Source organism: Neofelis nebulosa, chromosome 4, assembly GCF_028018385.1.
Source record: "Neofelis nebulosa isolate mNeoNeb1 chromosome 4, mNeoNeb1.pri, whole genome shotgun sequence".
Taxonomy (NCBI): Eukaryota; Metazoa; Chordata; class Mammalia; order Carnivora; family Felidae; genus Neofelis; species Neofelis nebulosa.
In genome coordinates, this window is record NC_080785.1 from 23,925,301 (window position 1) to 23,953,207 (window position 27,907).

Genomic DNA, 27,907 nt, shown 5'->3' on the forward strand with positions numbered 1-27,907 from the left:
CCTTACCTGTCCCCCACTCCCAATTTTAGGTTTGTTATTTGCATTGTTAATTAAAAAAACAAGTGTTCAGACTCAGATCTCATCACCTCATAGCAGGTTCCAATTTTTAACATAATGTACTCTACAGGTGTGTGATTATCAGAGTATATACCTAGGCTGCATAAAACCAGGTATGCCCATGTCAAATCTTACCTGTGGACTCCAGTGACACTCTCCTCCACTATGCCCTTGATTTTTTTGAACATATTAGGATACTTCTTATAAATCCAGTGAGTAAGATCCCCTCCATCATCCAATATCTGCAATAATAAGCATCAACAATATCATTTATTTTGCTGAAGGCTCAGGGTTTCCGGTGTTGCTCTGGGTCTTTCATCCCAATTTCTGCCAATTTACAGATATTTCAAATTTCCCATAGGGTTATGCAAAGTAACTTAAAACCAATATAATGACCAGTCATTACCCTGAAGTAAAAGGCAATGAAGGGTAAAAGGTCACTGTAATTCTCGCAGCCAAATGACCTTCCCACACAATACATCTACTGTATCAAAATACACAGCAACGCAAGGAGGATTTTCTTATGAACTAAGAGCTGAAGTGGTTATCTAGACAACTAGTTCTTTTTTTTTTTTTAATTTTTTTTTTAACGTTTATTTATTTTTGAGACACGGAGAGACAGCATGAACGGGGGAGGGTCAGAGACAGACGGAGACACAGAATCCGAAACAGGCTCCAGGCTCTGAGCTGTCAGCACAGAGCCTGACGCGGGGCTCGAACTCACGGACCGCGAGATCATGACCTGAACCGAAGTCGGATGCTTAACCGACTGAACCACCCAGGTGCCCCAACAACTAGTTCTTAAATGCACTGTAGATATTTAGAAAGCCTGACCTTGATATCGGCATATTTCTACCAGTTACATTCAGGACTTCAATTACAGTCAGTCAAAGCTTAGTTTAAATAAAGCCAGATAATTAGTCTCCCTCCCAGAACAATGGCTTAGAAGACTGTATTCGTTAATCCTTCACTTCTCCCAAAGCATAGGCACTATCCTCCCCAAGATATCAGGCAGCACGGAAGGGTTTTGCCTAGCGAAACCTCACACTCTTTATAAACCAAATTAAAAATAACTTGGGAACTGTGCAGCATGTAGGTGTGCAAGCATGCCTCTGAACAGCTCATCCCCATTTCAGGTTGGGATTAAAGATAAACACAATGCCGTGCCCACTGGAGCTTTAATCGGCAGAGGAAAGTTTTTGAATTATAAATAAGCTAAAGAAAGACCAGCTTAGAACGCTCTTAGGCACTAGGCCGTGGCACTTCATTCAGCCCTTCACCGAGCTGTCAGATAAGGCTTAGCAGGACTTTCCAAATCGTTATCCCTGTGAAGTCCTCACAGAACTGCGTTGCCCCCTACTGGCATGCACCCATTGTGGAGTCTCATCAAATATCAACTCTACCACAAGTGCTCCCAGTGCCACCCTGGACTCCTGGGTACACCAATTCCCCCACCTCATGTCGAGCACCTAAGCTCTTTTTGTGCTTCTAGGCTTGCTCCCCATCTTGTTTCTCTGACTTAACTAAAGTTTGTTTGAGAGCAGGGATCCAAGGCAAGACTCTCATTAGAATACATTCGCTTCATTCTAAAAGTTAATGCTCCATTTTCTCCCAGTAGAAACCCTCAGAACAGGGTTTCAGACCCCTACCCACATAAAAGACCAGAGGCATAAAAGCCTGAGCAACTGGAAACTCTGTGTCTTAAGTCCCCCTATTCTGGTCCACTTTTCTTTTTTTTTTTTTAATTTTTTTTTTTCAACGTTTTTTTATTTATTTTTGGACAGAGAGAGACAGAGCATGAACGGGGGAGGGGCAGAGAGAGAGGGAGACACAGAATCGGAAACAGGCTCCAGGCTCCGAGCCATCCGCCCAGAGCCTGACGCGGGGCTCGAACTCACGGACCGCGAGATCGTGACCTGGCTGAAGTCGGACGCTTAACCGACTGCGCCACCCAGGCGCCCCGTGGTCCACTTTTCTTTTAACAGAGGGATCTAATACAGGCAGGTGGTTGCTATCCCTCAGATTTATTTAATGAAGGCAGCCCCTAATTCTCACCATGGTATTCTATTGCAGAAAATTCTTGCCACCAGAGAATCTTCCTGAGGTTGGAAAGCAAGTAAAAGTACTAGATCTCGATAGGATCCCTAGAGGAATGGGCTCTATTTGCTGGAGTGACAATGGTTTTTATCCTTGCTTAGTTTCTTCATCAGTTTTTCCAGCAGTTTGTCCTGGCCCTATAGTCTGTAAATGCTCTCTGGTTGCAATCCTGTGTCCTCCCTAAATTCTCCACTCTAAAATTAATGCTTTATTCCCCATAGAAACCCTCTGGCGTATCTCCTTTCGGTCTGTCAATCAAACTCCTTCCAGTCCCAGTTAACTCTGTGGGAATGAGCTGACTCATCTCACAGCTGATTCCTCCCTCCCTTTAAGCAGGCTATTAACCCAGCTTCCTCACACCAGCACACGGTGCCATGTAACCTGGATCCAGAATCCAGAAAGAGGATGCTCCTCTCCTTGAGCACCAAGTGAGGCCTGCTCTGCAATTCGCAAGCAATAGTTGGAGTAGAGCATCAAGGCTTCTTTTTCCAGTTGAGTCCCTAATTTCTCCTCTCTTTCATACACAGAAGTGCTTATGAAGTAGGAGTGCCTCGTATTTTGTGCAGCTTTTTGCTTCTCAGTGAAATCTAATGTGCTATAAGCCTTCAAGAACCTGATCTTTTCAAAAATGAAACACAGATAACATGAAGCGAAATAACCCCAAGCTTCTCTTTGCCTAGTCATCTTTCTTCAAGTACAGAATAAAGAGAAGAAATTTGAACTTGGGATCTCTTCAGGTTTACTATAAATTCAGCATGTAACTCTAGAGAAACGCTAAGCACCACAGGAGCTGTGTGTGTGTGTGTGTGTGTGTGTGTGTGTGTGTGTGTGTGTGCACATTTGGATTACTGTTGTTGGACGGGAGGTAAGCAGTAGAAGGGGATGGTAACTCATTAACCTTGCTTTTGAAACAGCCACGTGTGAACCCTGAGCAGTATTTTATTTTAATGTTGCTGATGAATATAAATGCTTCTAAGATCAGCACCAACAATTATAGCACTTTGAGGCTAAGTTCAATATTCTCGGGGTACCCTAAACATAAGCCCACAGTTGTGCTGGAAGCACAGGTACATCAGATAGAAAAGGAAGCATTTTCCTTCCTTCCTGTTGAGACACCCTCTCCCCTGCCAGGGCCCCCTACTCTGTCCCCACCAGATCCCTCAGGAATTGTGCTAGCAGAAATCTAACTCACCATGTTTGGCTGCCAACCCTCCACATTCACACATCTATCAATGCACCACCAAAAGTCATCTTCTGATTCTCCTTTCCAGGCAAAGACAGGAAATCCTGAGAAAGGGGAACAAAGAGAAACTATTAAAGCTTGAAAAAAGGGCTGCGTCTAAATTTTGACAACAAGATGTTGGTTTTCCCCATTTCCAAACTCTCTCATTCTGCTCTACTCCTTGGCTTGACTTTCTTCACTGATTAACATGGTCTTCAGCCCCTTCATCCACTCCTTTGTCTCTGGTGGTCATTTTGCTTTTAATATACAAAAGAGGACAAACAAGAGGGACAAGAGTATGATGGATGCCAAAAATATGACTTAAGGGAAAAAAGAAGAGACAAGAAGTAAGTACTTCTGGATCCAGTCAAACTGGAAGTCTCGCCATTTCCCAACCACACTTCGATCTTTCTTGCATCTAAACTTTAGTCATCCCGTCTTCTTCATCAGGAAAACCCTTACACTCTTCTCCGTCTGTTAAAATGTTGTCATAGCCCAGTTAAGTGTCATGTTTCTAACAAAGCCTGATTAACTCAGCTCCAAGTGATCCCTCATGGAATCTGAACTTTTACAAGCCACTTGCTTGTGCACTGAATGTAGATTTCTGATCTGTTGTGGCATTTACCATATATACCCTTGTATTATCATTACTTGTATATGTGTCTTTTCTTCTCAACCACAATATAAGATTCTTAGGGCAAAGACATAGTCTCATTTGTCCTTATATCTCTTAGAGTAGGTCATTAAGTATTTGTTGAAGAGAAAAAAAAGAATGCTTATGTACAAATCATTGGGCTATATACTTAATATCTCTGCACATTTATATACATATTTTGTACATTAGTAAAAATTGTATAAATGAATGAATATAAATGAAAGAACAAATGAAATACTAAAGTGCTAGCAGGAGAGACATGCATGCATTACAGAGCTCTCCCAGCATTTCTCAAGAGCTCTGAAGCCACAAGCATTTGGTACTCTGATCTGTGCTATGCTGTCACAGAGCGAAGGCAAGAAACTGGCAAAGTCCAAATTTCTCCATTTCTTTCGTCCTTCCTGTGTCAGGAGCCACTGTGATCAAATATTAATCTGCCAGGTCAAGTCCTTTTTACTGCTTCTGAAGCAGAAACACCAAACATTAAATCAGGGCAAACTGCTGAAAAAACCAGCAGGACCACAAAACTATGCCTGAAGCACTTTCTTTTCTAATCCATATTGCTTCAGACAACGAGTAGTGTTCACTAGTGTTCTAATATGAGCAAGTCAAGGCAAAGAATTAACTAATAAGGGAATATTAGACATAAGAAGATATTTGCCAACTGTAAAACAACAGAGTTACCTTCATCATATTTAACAAGAGAAGCCCAGGAGAGCAAACTTATCAAGAATAGGCATCCATTTCCCCCAAGACAGCAACTTTAATGTTTAACTTCCTTAAAGGTTTATATTGAACCCGTGGAACTTTTCAGAGACTTACTTTAGCCAAAGACACAGAATACAAGCAAAACCAATCTTACCACTTTCTGCTAGAGCAGCAGCCACTTCATTGAGAGTGGAATAGATGTTGCAGGCTGCCCATCGGCACTGTGCCCCCAGCGCACCCAGGGTTTCCATAAGCACCTGTATTAAAGAGAAAGCAGGGGATGAGCAAGGCTGGCCAAACTACTGGTCAGGGAAATTAAGTTTATATATCTGACATTGAGAAAATATATCAGGAAGAGCTAAGGCCAGTGATTTTCAAACTGTGCCTTACAGAAATCCTTCCGGGTTTTGAGTGGAGGGCAATGGTTGGGGTAGGCATGGGGGAAGGCTCCAGCTGAGCTCAATGCTCTTCTGCCTATTTAACATATTGGGCCTCCTTGTAAGACTTAATTAAACCAAGGATTTTAGAGCCAAAACATTTTTGAAAAACCACCAATTTTACAGTTCTGCTTCTCCGTAAGGAAGCTGCAAGAAAAGCTCCAATCCTAACAACAGCCAAGTAATCTATAAAACCTTAACTTTTCTTGAGCCCATCAAAGAGCTGAGGTTATAAAGCAACAAAGTGCACTGAACTCCAAAGTGACAAATCCGTTTAAGGAGACAGGGAACACACTGTTTCACCTCTGACAGAGCACGGGAGGAAGATGTGGGTGCCACACAGGAGGAGAAAAAAAAAAAAAAGCTAGAATTCAATGAATAGTAAAGGCTGAGTGTGGGAAAGTATGTCAGTTTGGAATTTCTAATAACCCTAGGCACAAGGAGATTTCACACTCACACACAAGCTCTTTTCCAGGGGCTTCCACCCAGCGCTCACAAGAAAGACTGGGGGGCAAGGACCTGATCAGCTGTGCTCAAAAACAGGCACTTTGCCACGCTCTTCTCTCATAGGAAGCAAAAGTCTTAAGCTAAAGGAAGAGGAGCAGAAATTATGCCTGCAATCAGGGACCAGACAAAGATCCACTGCTTCTGGGGAAGAGTGGAAGCAAAAACTCCCTGCTCCTTGGAGACAAGTAAGCCTTCTTGGGCCCAGGACCTTGCACTGACACAAAGTACAGGCATACCTCAGAGAAACTGCAGGTTCCAGACTACCACAATAAAGTGAATATCACAATAAAGCAAGTCAAATGAATGTTTTGGTTTCCCAGTGCATATAAAAGTTATGTTTACACTATACTGTAACCTACTGAGTGTGCGATAGCACACTGTACATACCTTAATTTAAAAAATACTTTGGGGTGCCTCAGTCATTTGGGTGTCCAACTTCGGCTCAGGTCATGATCTCACAGTTCGTGGGTTCGAGCCCCGCACTGGGCTCTGTGCTGACAGCTCAGAGCCTACAGCCTGCTTCAGATTCTGTCTCCCTCTCTCTCTGCCCCTCCCCAGCTTGCACTCTGTCTCTCTCTGTCTCTCAACAACAAATAAATGTTAAAAAAAAAAAAAGTTTTTTTAATGCCATTTTCTGTGAAGTGCAATAAAACAAGGTATGACTGTTAAAGATCTGCTACTTCTCCAGGAAAGGCAGGAAAATATCTCTTGCACAAGACCTATCACAGACACAAGGTAAAATCTGGCTGCTATGGGAAGAAGAGGCAGGAACAATGAAGAAGCCCCACCTCACAGAGACCTAAGACTGAGGCTGGACCAGGAGATGCGAGAACCCTACCTGCCCTCACCATGAGCCAAGCTCTAGGAAACAAAGAGCAGCAGCCTAGTGCAGCAGGTGGGGCATGTATCTGAAGAGGGAGATGACACCCCCTTTCCCCCACCCCTGTGGCAAGCATGTGTAGAAGCAACTGAAAGCTGAGACTGAAGCCAAAACACTGAGAAGAACCTTCCGTTAACCTCAAATCACAATGTAACAGCTGCCCACTACTGGAGCAATTTGAGGCCTATGGTGCAGGACAATAATTGAAATCCAACCAAGTTCATGACAATAACGGAAACTAACAAATTACCATTCAAGATAAAATTTCAAGACACACTGGCAGGGGTCAATTAAATGGGCATTAAGGAGGGCACTTTTCGGGATGAGCACTGGGTATCATATGTAAGAGATGAATCACTGGGTTCTACTTCTGAAGCCAAGACTACACTGTATGTTAACTGACTTGAAAACAAATTTAAAAAAAAATGTCAAGACACACAAAAAAGTGGAATCCTCCCCATTGTCAAGAAATACAATATTCAAGAGAACAAGCCTCTAAGATGAACTAAATGTTTAAATTAGCTATAATAAATAAAACTTTAAATTAGCTGTAATTAATATGTTTATATTAAGTGGTCTAGTGAAAAGATGGATGACATCCATGAACAGATAGGAAATTTCAGCAGAGAGATGGAAACAATAAAAATATGTCAAATAGAAATGTCAGAAAACATGTTAATAGGTATTAGAGATTACGGATTCTTTCATCAGGCTCATCATCAGACTAGGCATATCTGAGGATAGAATCAGTGAACTTGAAGACAGATCAATAAAAATCACCAAATTGAAATACAGAAAGAAAAAAGAGTAGGGAATAAAAATCAGAGCATCCAAGAACAGAGCATCCAAGATCTATGGGCCATTATCAAATGTCTAACATACATGTAACTGGAATAGTATGAGGAGAAGGAGAGAACAGGGCAAAAGAAATATATGAAGAGTTAGTGGGCAATTATTTTCCAAAATACGAAATGAAAGAAGATCCAGGAAAAATGATATTCCAATGGCAAAAAATACAATAGCATCCAGATCCTTTAAAAGGAACGAGGCCCCTTGGAGAAATGGCTGATTCCGGGGTTAGGGCAGAGAATGTACAAGATGAGCTTAGATAATCTTATACTAGAAGCAAGTAAGTGCTCAAAGAATGAGAAGGATATGTCAAAAGACAAAAAGCCACAGAAGCCAGACTGAAGGGACTCCACCAGGACGTTTGGAACAATTTAAGCATCATAATAAATAGTGATAGTAACGGATCATAATGCATTAAATAAAATAGGAAATAATGATTCATACAAATAAAAATAAGTAAATAAATGAATAAACTGAAAGCCTGATGAAGAATGGGATATCTACATAGTTTCATATTACTACCTCACAAAATACTTTTTAATTACAAAGAGGGAAAAATAACTTTTACAGTGGAAAAGTCTAGCAGACACTACCTCAAGCAAAGGATCAAAATGAACATCATCTTGACAAATGATAAATCAAATCTAAATCAATGTGCCACCTGATAGGATTCAATGAAAAAAATGGAACATCATTTCCTACCATAAATGCATATCCCGAATTTAACAATGAGAAAGTATCAGGAAAACTGGAATTGAGCACAATCTATAGAATAATTCATCCATAATTTTCAAAAGGGTCAAGGTCATGAAAGTCAAAGAAAGACTGATGAACTGTTCCAGACTAAAGGAGACTAAAAGGGGATGACGTTTAACGAGATGTGTAACTAGGGACTGGATCTTTGGGTTATAAAATATAATACTGGGACAACGAGTAAAATTCATACAAGGTCTGAGGATTAGATGGTAATATAAATCAATGTTAATTTCCTAATTTTGAATAGTTGTACTGGTCATATGAGAGAATGTCCTTGTATGTAGAAAATATACATTAAAGTATTTGTGGGTCAAGGAGCATAAGGTTGGCAACTTACTCTCAAATGGCTAAGAAAAAAAGTGACCTGTACTGTACTTACAACTTTATAAATCTGTGTTTATTTCAAATTAAAAACTATTTTTAAAAATTATTTTAAAAATTTATTCTGCCAATTTGATCCTGATTTACTTTTAACTTCAATATATAAGATAGACATAGGATTCTTTTAAAGAAAGTAGTATTCCCCCTACTGCTTTGATTATTAACTATTTTAACAAGAATAAAGCTTTGGTTAAAAAAACTTGTTTTTGGCGCCTGGGTGGCTCAATTGGTTAAGCATCAGACTCTTGGTTTTGGCTCAGATCATGATCTCACGGTTTCTGAGTTTGAGCCCTGCATTAAGCTCTGTGCCAACGGCGTGGAGCTTGCTTGGGAGTCCATCCCCCTCTCTTTCTCCGCCCCTTCCCTGCTTGCTCTCTACGTTTCTCTCTCTCAAAAATAAATAAACTTTGGGGAAAAAAAATCTTTTAAAAAACCTGTTTTAAAATTTCCTGACAGTAGTTAACTCTGAGTACTGGTACTTTTCATGTTGTAAAACTTGTATTTTCTCATATTTCAATGCTAAGTAAAAATTCTAATTATGGTTTAATTAAAAAAAACAAACTTGGGGCGCCTGGGTGGCTCAGTCGGTTAAGCGTCCGACTTTGGCTGAGGTCAAGATCTCACAGTCAGTGAGTTCCAGCCCCGTGTTGGGCTCTGTGCTGACAGCCCAGAGCCTGGAGCCTGCTTTGGATTCTGTGTGTCCCTCTCTCTCCGCTCCTCCCCAACTTGTGCATGTACGTGTGCTCGCTCTCTCTCTCAAAAATAAATGAACATTAAAAAACAATTTTTTAATAAATAAATTAAATTAAAAAAAAAAAATCATGCTGGGTGCCTGGGTGGCTCGGTCTGTTGAGTGTCTGACTTCAGCTCAGGTCATGATCTCACAGTCAAGTTTGAGTTCAAGCCCCATGTGTCTGGCTCTTTGCTGTCAGGGAGCAGCCTGCTTCAGATCCTCTGTCCCCCTCTCTCTCTGCACCTCGCCTGCTTATGCACTCTCTCTCTCTCTCTTTCTCTCTCTCAAAAATAAATAAATATCTAAAAAAAGAATTCTAAGTAAAGAGTGCTAGCTGTTAGGGCTCAAACAGGAGTGAAGGCAGGTAGGAGTGGAAGGAAGACAGAGCTTAGAAGCTGGCTTAACCTGACTTTCAATCATGACTGTTTAGAGAGAGTAGCAAAGGAATCTGGTTATTAGAAGGAACCAGGGAAACATGCCTAAAAAATATAAATAGATCCAAGTCTATTGGAAACATGGATAGGAAACCATTAACTAACTATGATAGTTATTTCTGGAACATGGGATCATAGGAGACTGTCTTTTTACGTTACAGAGTATGGTAATGTTTGAGCATTATAAAATGAACATTAACTCCTTTTGTAATCAGAAAAAGAAAACGGAGATTAAAAACAAAACAAGGTAAAAATTCCTTTGTTATTATTATTTATTTTTATTTTTATTTATTTGTTTTGAGGGAGAGAGTGTGCGAGCAAGGGAGGGGCAGAGAGAGAGGGAGACAGAGAATCCCAAGCAGGCTCCACACTGTCAGTGGAGAGCCCAACTCAGGCTTCGAACTCACAAACATGAGATCATGACCTGAGCCGAAATCAAGAGTCACATGCTTAACTGATGGAGCCACTCAGGCACCCCTGTGTGATTATCTGTTTAAAGGAAAAAGAAAAAAATGCGGGGAGGAAACTGTGAAATAATATTAAAACTGGTAAACTAATTTTGATTACTCCATTCAAGAGAAAGTAGAAGGGAGCCTTGAAAGGTGGTAATGTTTGGTGACCCAGGGGGTAAAAAAGAAACTAGATACAATTTAGCAACATGAGACAGTACAGAAGCACTTACTATTTTAAGCCACCACACTGAAGTCTCATGTCACTGACCAGGGAAGCCCAAAAAAGATTCCAAGAGTGTTTCTGCCTTGATTTATTAGTCTGTAGCTCCAAAAAGAGACAGCTTTTCAATTTGTTATATTAATTTGGGGTAATCAAGGTATTTTTTTCCTTAGAGAACATGTAATATGGAAAAGTCTCACGGTAAAGATCATAACAGTAGCTGCCTGGGTCTTAAGGACTCTCTTCTGTTCTTAATCAGGAATGTGGCCATATAAATAAGTGTTATGCTTCAGGAGACACTCTGTTGAAAGTCAATCTAACCATACAGATGACCTGAGTCTTATAAATCATATAAATGATTTCAGACCATTTCTCAATACACCAATTTCCTGTAGTGTTTTCATTACGGTTGGCAATTCAATCTCTTACGTCTTTGATGATGGCTCTGAGTCAGTGATTCTCAACAGAGGAGCTCTGGAAAACTGCGGGGGCATTTTTGATTGTCACAATAGTCGGGAGGGGAATGCTATTGGCATTGAGTGATCAGGACCAGAGATTCTGACATGTCGAAAGTGCAGGACAGTCTCTTACAACAAAAACCATGCCACATTTAGTGCAGTTTTCAAATGTTCCGATGAAAGTTCACAAGGGTGAGAAACCTATTTATAATGATCTAAGTTTAGAACCTTATTCCACCTTACACATTAACCAAAAATACTCTTGTAGTTTTAATACAAGATGGTAATAGCTTTCCCAGGAATGTAACACTCGTGTAAATTAAGAGCAAACACACACTTGTTATTGTTGCTGTTCAGAGATTTATAAAAAGTTTATAGTTTATTATAATATGGTTCAGCAAATCATACAATTTGGCAATGTCACTCTGATGCCTTAGAATCAGTAACACATTTCTATCTACATTTGTGGCATTCTCATTCCAATAATGCTATGAGGAAGTACAAATATCTGAGTATTCCACTATTCTTGTGCCCAAGCATTTACATACGGAAATACACATTATTTCTTTATAAATTACTTTTCCTCTATTCCTCCTTCATATTTCAGTTAAGATTTTATATTGATTTTTTTAAAATTATATGTACTGAGGTATGTTATGTTTGAATTTCATTTTAAGATAATACAGAGGCATTGCAAAAATATGTTTTGTAAAGAGGGGACACTGAATCTGATAGGGTTAAGAATCACTAGTCTAGGGGCGCCTGGGTGGCGCAGTCGGTTAAGCGTCCGACTTCAGCCAGGTCACGATCTCGCGGTCTGTGAGTTCGAGCCCCGCGTCAGGCTCTGGGCTGATGGCTCGGAGCCTGGAGCCTGTTTCCAATTCTGTGTGTCTCCCTCTCTCTCTGCCCCTTCCCCGTTCATGCTCTGTCTCTCTCTGTCCCAAAAATAAATAAAAACCGTTGAAAAAAAAAAATTTTAATAAAAAAAAAAAAAAAAAGAATCACTAGTCTAAATCAATCATGGTAACCCCAGTCCCCTTGCCAGGACTGGTGGGCCATGGGTATGTGACCCTGTTCTGTTCAATGACACATGACGGAATATCCTGGAAGACTTCTGGGAGAGATTTACTTGCTTTGGGGGGAGAAGAAGAAAGGGTCCTTCCTATTCTTCATGTCAGTCCGTGATGGCTTAAAGAGCTGTAATCAACTTGCTATGAGCCTGAGAATGAAGTAAGCAAGTGAAAAGGGAGCTCCAAGAAAATTACAGATAGATGAAACTGGAGCCTTGAGATCCTAAATTTGAAGTCCACCTTACCTCTGAACTCCTAGCTATGTAATATAGTCAGTTCCTTTAGGTATGAGTCAGGTTGAATCAGGTTCTTTTACTTGCAGCTGAAAGCAATCTAAGAGAGCTGCCTTATGGAAATGACATTGGAAGGTAAGACAAGGGGAAGCAGTGTAGCACAGAGAAAGCATAAACTTGGGAGTCAGATGAATTGAAGTTCAAACCTGGATTCTATGATTTTACTTGCTGTATAACCTCAGACGAATTACTTAAACACCCTGAGCCTTACTTTCCTCGTTTGCAAAGTAGAAACAAGAATACCTGCTTTACATGGCCATTACAAGGATTAATGACTTAATACTTGTTAAGCTCTTAACCTACCGCTTGGCATTTTGCAAGCACTCAATAGCTGGTGGCTATTATTAACTATTATTATGTGGAGAAAGAAAAAGGACTCACAGCAGTCTGAGCAGTGATGTGTGTGCAACCCACAATTTTGGCTCCAGCCAAAGGTTTTTCTCCTTGAGCTCTCTTCCTCAAAGCCATCAGTGCAGGCATTTCTGAAAAGGCACAATACATACACAGCGCTATTAGAGAGGAGGGAATGAGAGAGAAAGAATAAACAGAAGAACTTATTCTCTTAAAGTAAGATTCTTCCCCTGGTCAGGTTGTTAGATTGGGTTCCTTAAGGAATCAAGACATTGAATCTGATTTTTCTTTTATAATAGGCTTTCAGAGGCAAATTCTCCAGAGTTCTGACTCCCCATCTCCCAGTCTTACTCATCCATTCTCTCTGCCTTTTCCTGGTATAGGGGTTCCTTATAGACCTACCAGAGTACACTCCTTCCCCACAGTGTTCCCTAAGTTCAGATTTCTTTTAAGTATTGTTTAAAACCATTCCTTTTTTTTTTTTTTTTTTTTTAAGATTTATTTATTTACTTTGAGAGAGAGGGCAATTGGGGGAGGGTAAGAGAGAGAAAATCCCAAGCAGGCTCTGCACTGTCGGTGCGGAGCCTGACTCGGGGGCTCGAACTCACGAACTGTGAGATCATGACCTGAGTGGAAATCAAGAGTCAGACGCTTAACCAACTAAGCCACCCAGACACCCCTCTTTAAAACCACTCTTAAATTTCACAAGCAACTAGACCCCAGGACATGAAAAGGGATTAACACGGACAAAAAGACACGGGCAGCATGAAAAAGAACAGGTGCTGGCTTTCTTTACCTTGTTCAGCGATTTCAATTTCTCTTCGTCCAAACTCTGCCTGTTTGATGTTCTTGACACAGAAGTCACTGCTTCCCTTAGAGTTCTTTTGCTGCTTGTCCCTGGGAGATGTCTCATCATCAGAGCTATCTGTATATGAAGCCGCTGAAATGACAGATAAAAAGCCCTCAGGGAAACAAATGGCTTCCTCTGAAATTCTACACCGTGGGGTGAACTGAGGCTTCTCTAGTCATCCAGCACCATACAGATGTACACCTAAATGGTAGGCACCTAAATGGCACCATGGAGCTGGGTCCACCACCTCCTATGGAAAGTGCTATCCACAGGTCAGAAAGAGGAAGCTGAGAGAGGTTGTTAAAGACGTTCCCCTTGGATAGCATTAACTACCCAGGGCTAATGATCTTCAGAACATGAGGTCCTTGAATATGCAAAACGAGAGAGGTTACACCATGGTAGCAATAGGTTGAAGTTCTTAATGCAAGATCATGGTCATTAACCTATGGGTTTCTGGGATCCTAGCTGCCCTTTTTGTCTGCTGCTTAGATGCCTGATGTAATTTGTGTTTTAGTACAGTAATTGAACAGATAAGACCTAGAAAACAAGGAACCCATGGGAAAGTAATTAAGAACCACACAAAAAGTGTTTGTCTGACATAACAGAGCTTTCTTTTCAGAACTCGCTCTGATGAGGCTGAACTATGCCTGCAGACCCAATTAGATATTGACAATGAAGTATTCAGTGTGCTCTCCCTTCTTGCTGGCCTCAGTGGATCCCGCAGTAGGCATTTCAGGTTCCCAAAGAAGTGGATAAATCCTCTTTTGGTATACTAAAATGCTCTGATGATTAATCCATTTAGCAGTATACGCTAGAGGGTGGAAAGTCTAAGGCTTTTGATTGTGGCTAACAGGCAGCAGCTGCTGCTACTCACATGTTTAGCTGAGGTCTTTTCAGTTTTTAAACAAATCTGTAGTTGCTAATCATTTGCTAGATGATTTAATTTCATTCCATGACTTAGGTTTAAGTTTCTGAGGATAGTTTCTTCCTAAGTAGCCCTCAAGGTTTCTTGTGGTTGTCGTGGTGGTGTTTGTTTGTTTTAAATGTTTATTTGTTTTTGAGAGAGAGAGAGAGAGAGAGAGAGAGAGAGAGAGAGAGAGAGAGAGAGATGGAGGGGCAGAAAGTGTGGGAGACACAGAATCCGAAGCAGGCTCCAGGCTCTGAGCTGTCAGCACAGAGCTGACACAAAGTATGAGATCATGACCTCAGCCGAAGCCATAGGCTTAACCAACTGAGCCACCCAGATGCCCCTTGTGTTTTTTTGAGGGGGAGGGGAGGTTGGGGGATATAAAGCTCTATCTATAAAGCATTACATATCTCTCAATGGGATAAGAAGTATGTCCATCACTTGTAAGGGGAGAAAGCTGCAAATGCTCAGAGCTCCTAAGGTCTATGGTGCTCTGATGTACTTACATCCAGAGAATTATGGCATTTCTGGGATTTCTTAGCAAAGGATCTATACCTGGGAAGGCTGTAAAAGGCAAGTCTGACCTTGCCCAGCTAATCGGGCATGGCACGACAAGATGTTTGGGCAGCAGGGGCCTGAGTGTCTCTCTTGGAACTGGAAAACTGCCCTAGAGCAAAGTCCTAACACGAGGCAACAAGAATGAACATGGGCGCCAAGGGAGGTGAGGGAATTAGTAAATCCCCAAAGAGACTTTGTTCTTGAAAGGAACTAATCAGTATAAAAAGTCTGTGGTTCTCCCTCCTCGGGTGAGCAAGAGTTCAAAGTACCTTTGGCAACAGAGCCCAGAAACAGCTTCCTGGGCAGTCATCTGTTTCACTAGTCGATACTCCGAAATAGCTTATGTGTTAGAGGCTTAGGGGAGCCGTGCTTCTACCACCTGAGAGAGCAAAGGCAGTGGCCATCCCTAATCTCGATCATAATTTATAGTATAATCACTTTTGAAGAAAGTGTTGACATTCAGAATATCCTGAAATTTCAAATCCTTTGCCAAAGGCATGACGATTTCTATGTTCCTCAATGGCCATTTAAATATAGTGGTTACGTGTTCTGGGGTCAGACAGACTTTGAAGCCTCAGTCTCTGTTTCTGGGTATATAAAATAAAGGCGTCCCAGAACCTGATTAACAGAATTAATAGAATTAGTTAATAGATTAATAGAATTCATTCATGAATCCAATCATGCACACATTCAGTTGTTCATTCAACAAATTTTTATCACATTATCTACTATATCCCAGGCACAGTCTAATTCCTGGGTATATAGAACAAATATGGCTGTCTTCATCTTCATGGAGTTTTCAGTCTAATGGGTGAGTCAGACATGAAATGACTCATTTCAGAATTAATTAGAGTTTTTCTTTTCCTACGGTTGTAATATGTATTATGAAGCAGATTGTAAATTGGAAGACATGACTTGTCAGAGTCAAGTTGTTGAGAAGATTAAATGAGATAATGTAAGTAAAGTGCTAATGCAATGCTTGGTATAAATTAAATACTGAATAAATGATACCCGATATTAGTGTTGGCTTTTGCATATATTTTTAAGTCAATACCAGAAATAACATCTTTAAAGGTTCTTACTCAGCTTCAGGATTTTTAAGTTTTATTTATTCATTTTTGAGAGAGACAGAGAGTGAGCGGGCGAGGGGCAGAGAGAGAGAGAATCCCAAGCAGGCTCTGCACTGTCAGCACAGAGCCCGATGTGGGGCTCAAACTCACAAACCATGAGATCATGACCTGAGCTGAAACCAAGAGTTGGATGCTTAACCGACTAAGCCACCCAGGCGCCCCATCAGCTTCAGGATTTTGAATCGGAAAGGGATGACATACATACAATATTATTTATTGTTCCTTTTTTTTCTACCTCTGTCATCTACTAATCCAACCAAGCAGCAGGTGGCTGGCTGGCAATGATGAAAAAGGTTGAGACAGAGTCCTCACTCTACCCAGAATAGCATTCCTCTCCTTTGCCTCTCTAGATTCTAAGGATGAGTCAGGGTAAAAAACAAAATAAAACAAAACAAACAACAACAAAAATAAGCACCAAAATTTCCCCTTAGGAGAAGCGCTCCAATTTTTGGCTTGAGTTTGCCTTCTATCTCAAGAAGAAATTATTATGCCACCTCCCTATTCTAAAAAAAAAATTCCTCAAATACCGTATTTTATTTTCTTCACAGTAGTCAACTGGTTACAGTTAGCTCAATCAATGTTTTTATTTCAGCCACAATGGATTTGTTTTCAAAGAGTCCTTTATACAGACCTGTTATCAGGTGAGAACCAAAACTATCAGTTGTCTAGATGGTACTAATATGTGAATGCAAAATGGCTGACAGACCCAGATCAAGAGAGTATTACTTCTGCAAACACAGTGGAAAGATTATTCTGAACTAGCATGACATTTGTTTTTTGAATCCATACTTATTTCTGTCACTATATTTAAAGTAGCACAATCACTTTAATATTTGAGACAGTATTAAAGGTTTCTTCCCAGGAAAATTTAGAGAAAGCCAACACACATGTATACACATGCTTGCATAATTTGTAAAGTGTTTGTAATTGTCACACTCTGAAGACCAGAGCTATAATTCAATTAAAAATGAACAACTGATCATCAAGGCAATGATCAACTGAAGCACAGCCTAAGACCTTAGCTCTAGCTTTACCTCTAATTGGTTGTGACCAATTCTCAATTTATCCAACCGTAAAACAGGGAGTATAACAGATGTTCTCTCTCCCATACTCCCTCTTTCCCCTAACTACCACCAGAAAAACCTCATGAATAAATGAGAGTCAAAAAAGGGTTCAATTTCTACATAGAAAAGTTATAATAAAGTATAATATAACTTTACCACAGGGTGTTCTCTTGTTTCATGATAACCCAGAATCAAAACATAACTTGATGAATCACTAATCCATAATCTATCCCATAGAACATGCATACACATATGTTCTATGGCTCAAGCCTGATTAAGCCTTACCTCCTAGCAGCTGTGACATTGTAGGTTATTGCTAGAAGAAGCAGTCAGACTCCCGGATGAATTAGTCCTATTAGACTATTTTAAGTCAGACAATGCCTCTTAGGCCCAATCTATTCATTTGGTAATGGAAATAACAGTAGGGACCTGTGTGTCAATGTGCAGCAGATTTCACTGATGAATAACACTCTAGAAATATGTGAAAAGCTATGTTAGCAACCAAAATACAAACAAATAAACAAAACTTTGTTACTTGGAAAAATCTTAAAATGCTTTATAAGTGTTATAAGAACCAATTATGAACTAAGGGACTTCAGCTTTCCTTTCTTATCTTTAACCAACTAACTCCCTGTAAAGACAGCTTTTTCAGAAATAGATCACTGAGAACGGTTTGATTTTGAAGAAAAGCCTCGTCTATTCATCTGTTTTTATGAGGTTTTGTGCTTAGGGAAAGAGTTTCTAGACGTCTGTTACTTATGAACGCTTTCAGGAAAACGCAGGAATTTCAGGAATTGAAGTAGCCTTTTTCAACCTGGGTTCCACCAGAATTAAGCCCTAATGCATTGAAGCATCCATCAAATATATCAATTTACTTCTATCCATCTAGAAGTGTACTAGTTGTGAACCATCCTTTGATAGCTGAGAAAATAGTCTCTCCAGTCCTCTTCTGTGTTCTGTGATTCTGATGAGGAACCTTGGTTGAGAAAGGCTGGTAGAGGCTTCTAAATGAAAGCATGGCAAAACTTGGCACTAGGATCTTTAAGTAGGGAGAGTAGGCCATAGACTACCCAAGCCTCCAGGTAACTTCAGCAAAACAAGCACTCTGGATAGGAAGGTACATTTTTTCTGAAATGTCATAAGTCTTCTGGCTGTTCACATACAGAGTGTGGGTATATCAGACCCATATGGTATATCAGAGGGTATATGAGGGTATATCAGAGACCTCAACAAGAATATAAAGTATATGTCTGGGGACACCTTTCATCAGTATTTATTTATCAAACACCTCTTAGGTTAAACATTTCTAAATACTAGGAATAGAGCAGTATAAGACAAAAATCTCTACTTTTATGGATCTCATATTCAAGGAAGGAGAGAAAGACAATAATAAATTAGTAAAATACATAATAAATATATCAAATGCTGTGGAGAAAAATTAAGGAAGAAACTTTGATAGGAAATGTTGGGTGGGGTGTTTGTACAATTCTAAGAATAGCCAGAATAGGGCTCAATGAGAATGTGACGTTCAGTTAAGAACTGAAGGAGGTAGGATACCCAGCTAGGATATCTTAGAGCACCCCAGGCAAAGGAAATAGCAAGTGCAAAGAACTTAAAGCAGGGAAGTGCCTGGCATATTTCGAAATAACACAATAGTAGTAAGGAGCCACTAATATGGCTGGGGTGAAATGTATAGCTGGAAGAGGAGGGAGGTTTGGGAATCTAGCGATGTGACTAGAAATGTAATGGGAGGGTAGAGGGCTGTGTAGGCCATTGTAAGATCCTTTAGCCTTTACTCAGAGTGAGACTGGGAAGCCATTGGAGGGTTTAGAGCAGAGAATTGATATGACCTGACTTATTTATTTCCGGAGAATGAATCTGGCTCTAGTGCTGTGAATAAACTATATTCATAAGCGAGGCAAGATCAGAACTCAGGAGCTCAGTTTTCAAGACATGGGAGGCTTGAGATGCCTATAAAACATCAAGTGAAAGGACTGGGCAGGCAGTTGGATACATGGATCTAGCGTATAGGGGAGAGATTTGAAGTGGAGATAAAATCTGAGAATCAAATGTCAATACATAATATTTAAACCTATGAGACTGCATGAGCTCATGTGGGAGAGTATAAACAGAGAAGTGATCCAGAGACTGATCCTTGGGGCTCTCCAATGTTAATTTCTGTAGTCACTTCAATGATAATGTATGCTGAAAATGGTTCCAAGTTTTTATTGACATTCATTTGCATATCATCCTGTATCTGGAAAGCTGTGAGTCAATTTCATTATTCCTGGTTTTCGTTGATAGATTAGGAGCTTTTTCTGTAGCACCTCATATAATTTCTCATTGCCTCTGTTATGAACATCACAAACTACAAGAGTTTTCCAGGATCACACAAACAAATCACATAGGGATCAAAGCCTAGAAAATTGGTCTCTCCTAACTGCCAGTCGAGGACTTGCTAATTGTTCATGTGAAAAAACAAAAACAAAACGAGGTAACCGTGTGTCTGAAACAGCTGTAAAAGAAACAAGCATCATCTTCGGTTTCATTTTTAAAGCACCGAGTTTATGGAAATAACACTTCCTATAGATTGTTTCAGATCATACCTGGAATATTAAAGTCATAGGCATATTTTTAAAAGGATACTTCATCTGGAATATATCCAGATGAGGATAGCCACGACAATGGGATGCCCTGAAAAGGGTGACTTTTATTTCTATGTAAAATCATTAAATTCCAAGGATTATATAAGAGCTTATCAGAGCTAAATGACTAGATAAAGCAAGAATCACCCTATCATCTAAAATGCTCCCAAAGAAGCCAGATGGCCATTTGTCAGGGATACCATCAAGGTAATTCTAGCATCCAGTGGGAAGCTGAATAATTGATCTTAAGTTCTTTTCTTTTCTTTTTTTTTAAATTTTTTAAAATTTTTATTTATTTTTGAGAGAGAGAGAGAGCACTCAAGAGTGGGGGAGGGGTAAGGGGTGAGGGGGACAGAGAATCTGAAGCGGGCTCTGTGCTGACAGCAGAGAGTGCAATACGTAGCTCAAACCCACAAACTGTGAGATCATGACCTGAGCCAAAGGCAGACACTTAACTGACTGAGCCACCCAGGCACCCAATCTTAAATTATTTTATATCACCAGAACATTTTGACTCCATGCTCCTGAATTTAATATCTTTAAATGGATATATAAGGTCGGCTATTTTTGAGTAGTTCAACTTAAAAGTCCAAGTTTTCCAGAGTGACATCAGTCAGTATCACTCTCTAATGAGATATACTAGGCAACTATGTGTTCACTTAGAAACTGAGGAGATCAATCACACTTTCTAGGTAAGTATTTATTTTATAAGTACCCTCCTTACATATAGGGGTTCAGTAGAAAGGCAGGCATTGGTTTTCTCTGCAGGAACACAATTGGAAATGTGGATCTAGTGTATAGGGAGGAGACTGAGCTGGTGTTAAAGTTTAGTACAGTTATTATTTAGTATCCATCTTTAAACAATATGCACAAACTTACAGTCTAAAATTTTAACCACCATTTTATAATTCACATTTCACAATTATTTTGGTTTCCAGAGTTATATTTAAAAACATTTTTTTCGATGTTTTTTAATTTATTTTTGACAGAGAGACAGAGAGTGAACAGGGGAGGGGCAGAGAGAGACGGAAACACAATCTGAAGCAGGCTCCAGGCTCTGAGCTGTCAGCACAGAGCCCGATGTGGAGCTCGAACTCATGAACTGTGAGATCATGACCTGAGCCAAAGTTGGCTGCCCAACCAACTGAGCCACCTAGGCGCCCTGGTTTCCAGAGTTATATTAACTGGTTCATGAATTTTCAACACTGGCTATTTCAGCAGAATAAGATAGGTACACAATTCGGTATCTTTACACAAAAATCCATAGGGATTTACTTCATTCCACTACAGGGGGCAGAAGGGAATAAAAAGAGAAATGTAACAAGTGTAAATAACAATCTACCCAACCTAAAAGTTTCCCAAACAAGCTTTCTTCAACTTTACATAACAAATACTACTTTCCTATTTGTGTGAAGAACAAATAAAATTTCAGGTCATGATGAAAAATTTTTAAAGAATATTACTATTTATAATGTGAAGAGATAACTAGGGCAAACATTCAGCTTCCTACTATATTCCAACAGAAGAGCAAAATAAAATAGCTCCTTATTAGATCAGATACACACTAGGCATTGTTGCACAAATGGCCGATGCCTTCGAGGGGTCCTACGTGGTAATAACTCATCTGGCATTAAATGATATTACAGCTCCACAGCCCGTATATTTGAATTAATGCCACTGCAAAGGAAGGAAGGAGTGACAAGCAATATAATGGCATAGCTTAGAAGAGAAGACAAAGGGCTCACTGGAACTAGGGCTCACTTGAATGTTTTCATTGTTTCTTAGGGCAATTAAGGTTTCCCTCTTAATTTGCAAGTACTGGATGGAGGAATGGGGAACTCCTCTTATTTTCAAAGAACGGAAAAAAACATGTCTTTATACATGCTGTTCAGTGAAGGTCATCAATGAGTTACCTATGCTCACCCTCTGAAGAGATCAGAATTCAGTTTTGTTATTCACCCTCTTCTGCCATTGTTGGAAGAAGAGACCTCCATTAGGCTCCACCCTGAATCCTCAAGAGGAATCCCAAGATTCCATCCAGAACTTTGGTCTAAATTTTGACTGAGAGTCAAAGTGTTTATTCCAAAGCACAGGTTTGGATGGACAGGAGGGCCCATTGATCATACTTAATTAGCCTCCACGGGTGGGTCCATAGCAGCTCAGTACTCACCTGAGCTGTAGCTGTCAGTAGATGACTGAGAAATGGAACGAGACAGAGAGCGACGTCCAATTTTGGTGGGACGTTTGTTGAATTCTTGTTTCTGGTCAGCAAATTGGATCTGCTAAGAAAAAGAACTCTAGTTATATAAAAGAAAACAACCTTCATTTTGAGATAGCAGTTCAAGGCTTGCATTACAGGATCTTACCTTCCCTTGCAGTTGACCTGATTGTACCAACCCATTTTTGGAATGTTAAGATTTTTTGGACTGAATGATTTTTTCATTCTTTACCTACTATGTTTCTATCAAATTTAAATCTTTGATCAACTCTCTGGCCATATACCTTTAAAATAAAATTGTGACCAAAAATAAAAAAAGAGAGAGAGAGAATGGAATGTTCTGGTTAAAATAAATTTTTAGAAAGTTGAGTCATATTCCTTTCTATAGTTTCACTGAAAATTAAAGCTGGAAAGAATCTTTGAGACTATCTATCCTAATATTCATATATCTAGATGAGAAAACTGCAAAGTACAGAAAGGCAAAGTGACTTCAGATTTTAAGAGTCTCAGGAAATGGGATGGTATAATACAAAAAAAAAAAAAAAAAAAAAAGGCTCTCCACTAAGAACTTCTGAAGCTGCATTCAAATCCTGATTATACCAGTCATTAGCTATGTGATGTTGGTCAAGGTGTTTTGTGATACTCATTTTCTCATAAATACAGCAAAGACAAAAGTACTTACCTCACAAGGTTTAGAGAGGGTTAAATGAAACAATGCACATAAGCTGTTAAACACAGCAGTAGATTCAATAAATCCACCCCCTGACTTCTACCTCTGTAGTTCACTGTTCTTATAACTCTTACAGGTAGGCACTCTAGCTTTTTAAAAGCTTTCTAGAAATGTATTAATTAGCTCTTCAATTCTAATAAGTAAAGTAAACATTAATTTATTATTTTTAATGTTTGGTGTCATAGAATACCTACAAGCCACAGGATTGATCATCTATTCATTATAACATAACAGATGTAGAAGACAGGTAGATGACTGGACTGAATGTATATAGACAGCAATACTCTGGAGGTTGCATTTTGGACCAATACTGATGATTTTCTTACAATTTTATCCCTTTCGCCTACTGTTGGAGGTTCCAGCCGACACTTTATAACACTTTACAAATGAAAGTTCATATAGTTTATTCAATAAATAACTTTTCTTCTTTATCCTTAGTTGAATATTTGTATAATTACATGGATTATTCTGGATCCAAGGTGGCATAGAGGCAGGAAGGATCAACAATCTCACAACTACCTTTCATCATAAAAAGATGGTTCCCTGGGGCACCTGGAGAGTCCAACTCTTGGTTTCGGCTCAGTTTATGGTCTCACGGTTTGTGAGTTTGAGCTCCATGTCAGGTCGGTGCTGGCAGTGCGGAGCATGCTTGGGATTTTCTCTGTCTCCCTCTCTCTCTGCGCCTCCCCAGTTCTCTCCCTCTCCCTCAAGATAAATAAATAAACTTAAAAAAAAAAAAAAAAAAAAGATGGTTCCTTGACGGGCAGGACACAGACACAGCATACCAGAATGAAAGCAGTGACTGACAGCTAGTATTTCCTGCAGTTAGAGGCGACTATTGGGTTATCTGAATAGTGAGACAAGGACACTAATGCCAAACTGAATTAGCTTAGCATGCCTATTTTAGGGAAATTCATACCATTTTCATAGCTATACCAACAAATGAAGCTTGTGTTAGTACCTTAGAGTTTGCAAATTGTTTTTAGTAATAGGAAAATTCATTGGATCAGAAGCTCTTTGCAAGGTGAAAAATGGCAAAATTCATCATTTTGCTAAAGTAGCAATTTATCGCAAAAAGATAAAGTGCTCTTTGTATGCACTCCCATGGGATATACGTGAACTTCCCTGTACTCCTCCTAGTCCAGCACTTACCACACTGAATAGAACTATCTATCTGTATCCTGGAGGCTATAGATTTGTAGGCACAAATACCTGACACACGGTAGGTAATCACATGCTAAAACAATGAACCTGAAGTAGCCTATTCTAACTTCACTGTCTGTACTTGGTTGGATATTAAGTAAATGTAAGCCTAAGCCAAATCTAAAGGTAAAAGAATTTTTAGCACAAAAAAAAGCTGGGCAGGGGAAGGTGGGTGAAAAGATGGGGAGGGGGATAGCAGTCAGGCTGAAAACTCTGGCTTTCATTGCACCACCCTTGTTCAAGACTATGGTGTCATTTTTCTTTTTCTTTTCTTTTTTTTTTTTTCTCCCAGAGGCCCATCTAGGAAAAGGAGCAGTAATTGACTTTCCAGAGGCCAGGATGAGTCACTAACTTCAGCAGTGCCTCCTTTTAAGAAAGTAACAGATGAACCCTGTCTCAGATATGTTAACAACCCCCTCCCACCCACACACCACTAGAGGGGGACAGCCACTCTGCTTCTCTAGATTTGTAGGATCACGGGGGGGGGGGGGGGGGTGGGGGGGGGGTGGGGGGTGGGGGGGGGTGGGGGGTGGGGGGTGGGGGTGGGGTGGATGCACACCACGTTACCTCAATAACACTAAACCACGTAGCTATCTGGCTGCTCATCTTCTCAATCCAGTTTCCCTAAGCAGAGCTGTCTTCTCTATAGTCTTCTCCATTTACAGTAATTCTTCCCGCACCAAAGAAGGTCTTTTGGCACCAAAGAAGACTAGGCTATGCTGGCGTTCTCCACTCAGAAAGGGTCCTCAGTCTTGTTTACTCATTAGACACTGACCTCAATTTTAAGACAGAAGAATATTAGAAAGGGACTAACCACTTATACAGAATGAGATGTATTCTTTTCCCAAGAAATATATCTTTTTCTGACAACCAGAACACATGGCTTAAGTAGGTCATCCCCGGTGCCCCATTCTCGATTCTCCGTAAATGCCATTACATTCTTCACTCAACAGTTCACCTTGTGATACAGTAATCTACCCACCCCGGGTAGAGGACTCTGGTACCTTCTGAACCCCTAACTCTTCTACCTTGTCCGAAATCAGAGTCCTTTAAGGTAACCCTCCTTTTCAATTTCAGAGAGAACTGCCTAATTCCAATAAGCAAGGGAGGGAAAGAGTGTTGGGAGAGGAGCAGCTCACCTTATGCCAGAAGCAGGGATGAAAGCAGCAAAGGAAGGAAAAAGCAGCTGGCCTTTTACAATAATGGCTATGGCAGCAGCAAGCCTGCTAAATAGGAGCTTAGCCTCACCTGGGCTTTAATCCCAGAGTTGCCATTGACAATGTATTTCTTCTTGTTGCTCAGCATAGTGACATTACCAGCCCTACTGCCACCTCTCTGGTCCAGGGACCCTTGTGGGTAGGCCTTTAAACTTTCCTCATCAGCAATTCTGTTGGCTCTGGTTCCAACTAGCTTTTTTTTTGGGGGGGGGGGGGTACCCTTCCCTGGAATCCCTGAGGCAGCTCCAACAACCCCTCCAGCAGTAGAGCCCAATTTAATAAGGCATTTCTGTTAGTGGCTCATCAACCATTCCTAATTCTCGGAGCTGTTTTGCTTTTATTTTATTTTTCTCCTAAACACCTAATTACACGGATCCTCTGACCTCTAAACCTTAACAAGTCCCCTGACAAGGCCCAACTTGCATGCGCATAACAATAGCTTATTTATATAACCAGTGCACTTTTTTGCCTACTATAATTAACTTGCTAATTAGGTTCCTTTTTAACCTTACCTCCTCCTTTTCCATGTCAGATGATTTTGGTTAACCTAGTCTCATTAGAAAAAAATTAACCACAGAGCCACTAAAACAATGAGGGAATTTATTAAGAAGGTAAGGGAAGAAATGGGGCCAAATGCTGAGGCAGCCTCTACTCTACACCCGGTATCCTTGGGTTTGTCAGACTGAGGACACTGCTTTCAGCTATGACACCAAGGAAATCAACTTTCTCAGACCGTTGCTTTACTCTTAATTGTGCATCTTTTATACAGGTTTTGACATACGGTTTCTAGTCCCAACTCAAGATTGTTGCTGATTAGGTGGTGCTTTTTTCAGTTTTTCAAAAAACTGTGTGTTTCATGGGAAGTGTGACTACAAAGGAGAATTTCCTATTTCCTCAGAGTTCCCAGAATCACAGTGACCTTGTTACATACCAAATAAAGAGTCAAATGAAAGGGGCAAGAATCACACTATTTATTTGTTGATTTCTGAAAGGGACCCACTAAATAGGAAAGCCACATTCAACTGTATGTTACAGAGACGGGTGGGAATGTGATCTGAATTCTTCCTTAAAAACAGAGACTGCTTGTTGAGCACAAGAAAGAACGTAAAATGGTAGATTCTTTTTTTAGGATAATCTTTATTTTGAGAGAAAAGGTCTCTGGAAGGATGGAATAAAGAGAGAAGGGCATATATTTATTAAGTTCCTACAAAATGTACATAGCCCTGCGTATTTGTTACTTCTATCAAGCAGCATAAGAATCTTACAAAGTCGACATCATTATTCCCATTTGACAAATTAGGGAAGTGCAGCCCTGCGAGAACAAATGATCTGCTGGAGGTCTCACAGCAAGTCAGTGATGGGACTGGAACGGGAGCCTGTGTTTATGACAGAGCCAAAGTTCTTCCTACTACACCACACCTTATGATATTAATCAGAAGATCAAAACTTCCCCTGGTCCTAATCCTAGGTGTACTAGCTCCACCCCATTCCTCTTGATTTATCTTTAAATTTATTTTATTTCAAATGATGCTTTCAATTTACTTTCTTATTAGATTGGGTCTCAGAAATTATATCCCACATGATCTTGGGAGCTCTGATCAAACCACAGTTCTGAGATGGCTGATCATAGCCATTGAATATGAAATCTAACAGCCATTTAATTGACAACTTTGCCCACTGTTACTACCAAAAGTTGAAAGAGAAATTAACTGAACTCAAATATGATGTTCACCATCACCCATGACAATCCCGATCTCTCACTCATAATTTCAGCAGATAAGACAGACTAGTCTTTTTCTGCTTACATGATGAATCCCTAAACTTCTGCTCTCCTAGTACACTCTCAGCTGGTTCTGGATTTTCCTCACTCAGGTGAAAGGGAACTTGTTGGTCCATTGCTTAACTGACTAGACCTGAGCCAGAGGTAGCTGCAGATCTATACTAAATCCAACTAGAAGACATTTTAGGACACTATTACTGACAGGAAAAGCCTTACCACTTAATAAGTTTATCTAACAAAGTAGTTCTCAAACGTTAGGTGCATCACAATTACCCACAGGGCTTATTAAAGGGCACGGCTAAGCCCCATCCCCAGAGTTTCTGATTTAGTAAATCTGGGTGGGGCCAAAGATTCTGCATTTCCAGCAAGTTTCCAGGTGATTTAATGCTGCTGCTCTGGGACTACACTTCAAGAACCATTGCCCTAACACTTTCTCCAAGCATGAATAAAGCAGCCCTAATGTTCTTGACTTTCTCCCAGGCCAACCATTTTATTCTGTGACTAAACCATGGAGGCATATTCATAGGCATAAAAGAAAAGGTTACTTGAAAGGTCACAGAATAGTATGAGGTGATCCTTTCTTTATACCCAACACAGGATATAAAGAGAACTGGGTCTAATTCTGATTTTCACAATTTAAGGCTATTAAGAATAGATGGTTATTAATACATTAGGAAAAATAGGACTCATGGGGAAGACAGAAGATCTATTTACCCTAAAGAGGATCAGGCCAAGGGAAAACAATTCCTTTTCAAACACATAAGGCAGTATTACAAAGGATGATCATCAGTGGTTCTATCTCCATTTCTTACCCTTTCAGCACTTAACACTGGTGGCAATAATCCTCATTTGTAAAATGGGAACAATAATGTCTACTTTGCCTACATCAAATGTGCACTGAGGGAAAAAAAAAAAGTACATAAGAGGGTTTTGGAGACCACATGATGATACATAGGTACAAAATATTAGCATCTCTATTCTTTTAGGTCAAAAGCTCTTCACCTAGAGTCCATGGATGTCTAGACCACCACCCCCAACACACAAT

General features: G+C 40.1%; 1 protein-coding gene across 9 annotated transcripts in view; it reads right to left on the minus strand.

The window, feature by feature from the left end:
* Positions 1-27,907, minus strand: part of AHCYL2 (adenosylhomocysteinase like 2) — a 170,957-nt gene that overhangs the window by 25,438 nt on the left and 117,612 nt on the right. For 3 of the 9 annotated variants that reach the window (XM_058724316.1, XM_058724318.1, XM_058724323.1), the window contains 6 exons: positions 21,885-21,996; positions 13,357-13,500; positions 12,591-12,691; positions 4,894-4,996; positions 3,347-3,441; positions 193-299 (listed from right to left, as the gene is read on the minus strand). In XM_058724316.1, the coding sequence (XP_058580299.1) occupies positions 193-299; positions 3,347-3,441; positions 4,894-4,996; positions 12,591-12,691; positions 13,357-13,500; positions 21,885-21,996 (662 nt within the window). Of the gene's footprint in view, positions 1-192; positions 300-3,346; positions 3,442-4,893; positions 4,997-12,590; positions 12,692-13,356; positions 13,501-17,354; positions 17,445-21,884; positions 21,997-25,113; positions 25,453-27,907 lie in introns of those variants that run through there. The other 6 variants (XM_058724317.1, XM_058724320.1, XM_058724324.1 and 3 more) reach the window with 4 other exon arrangements.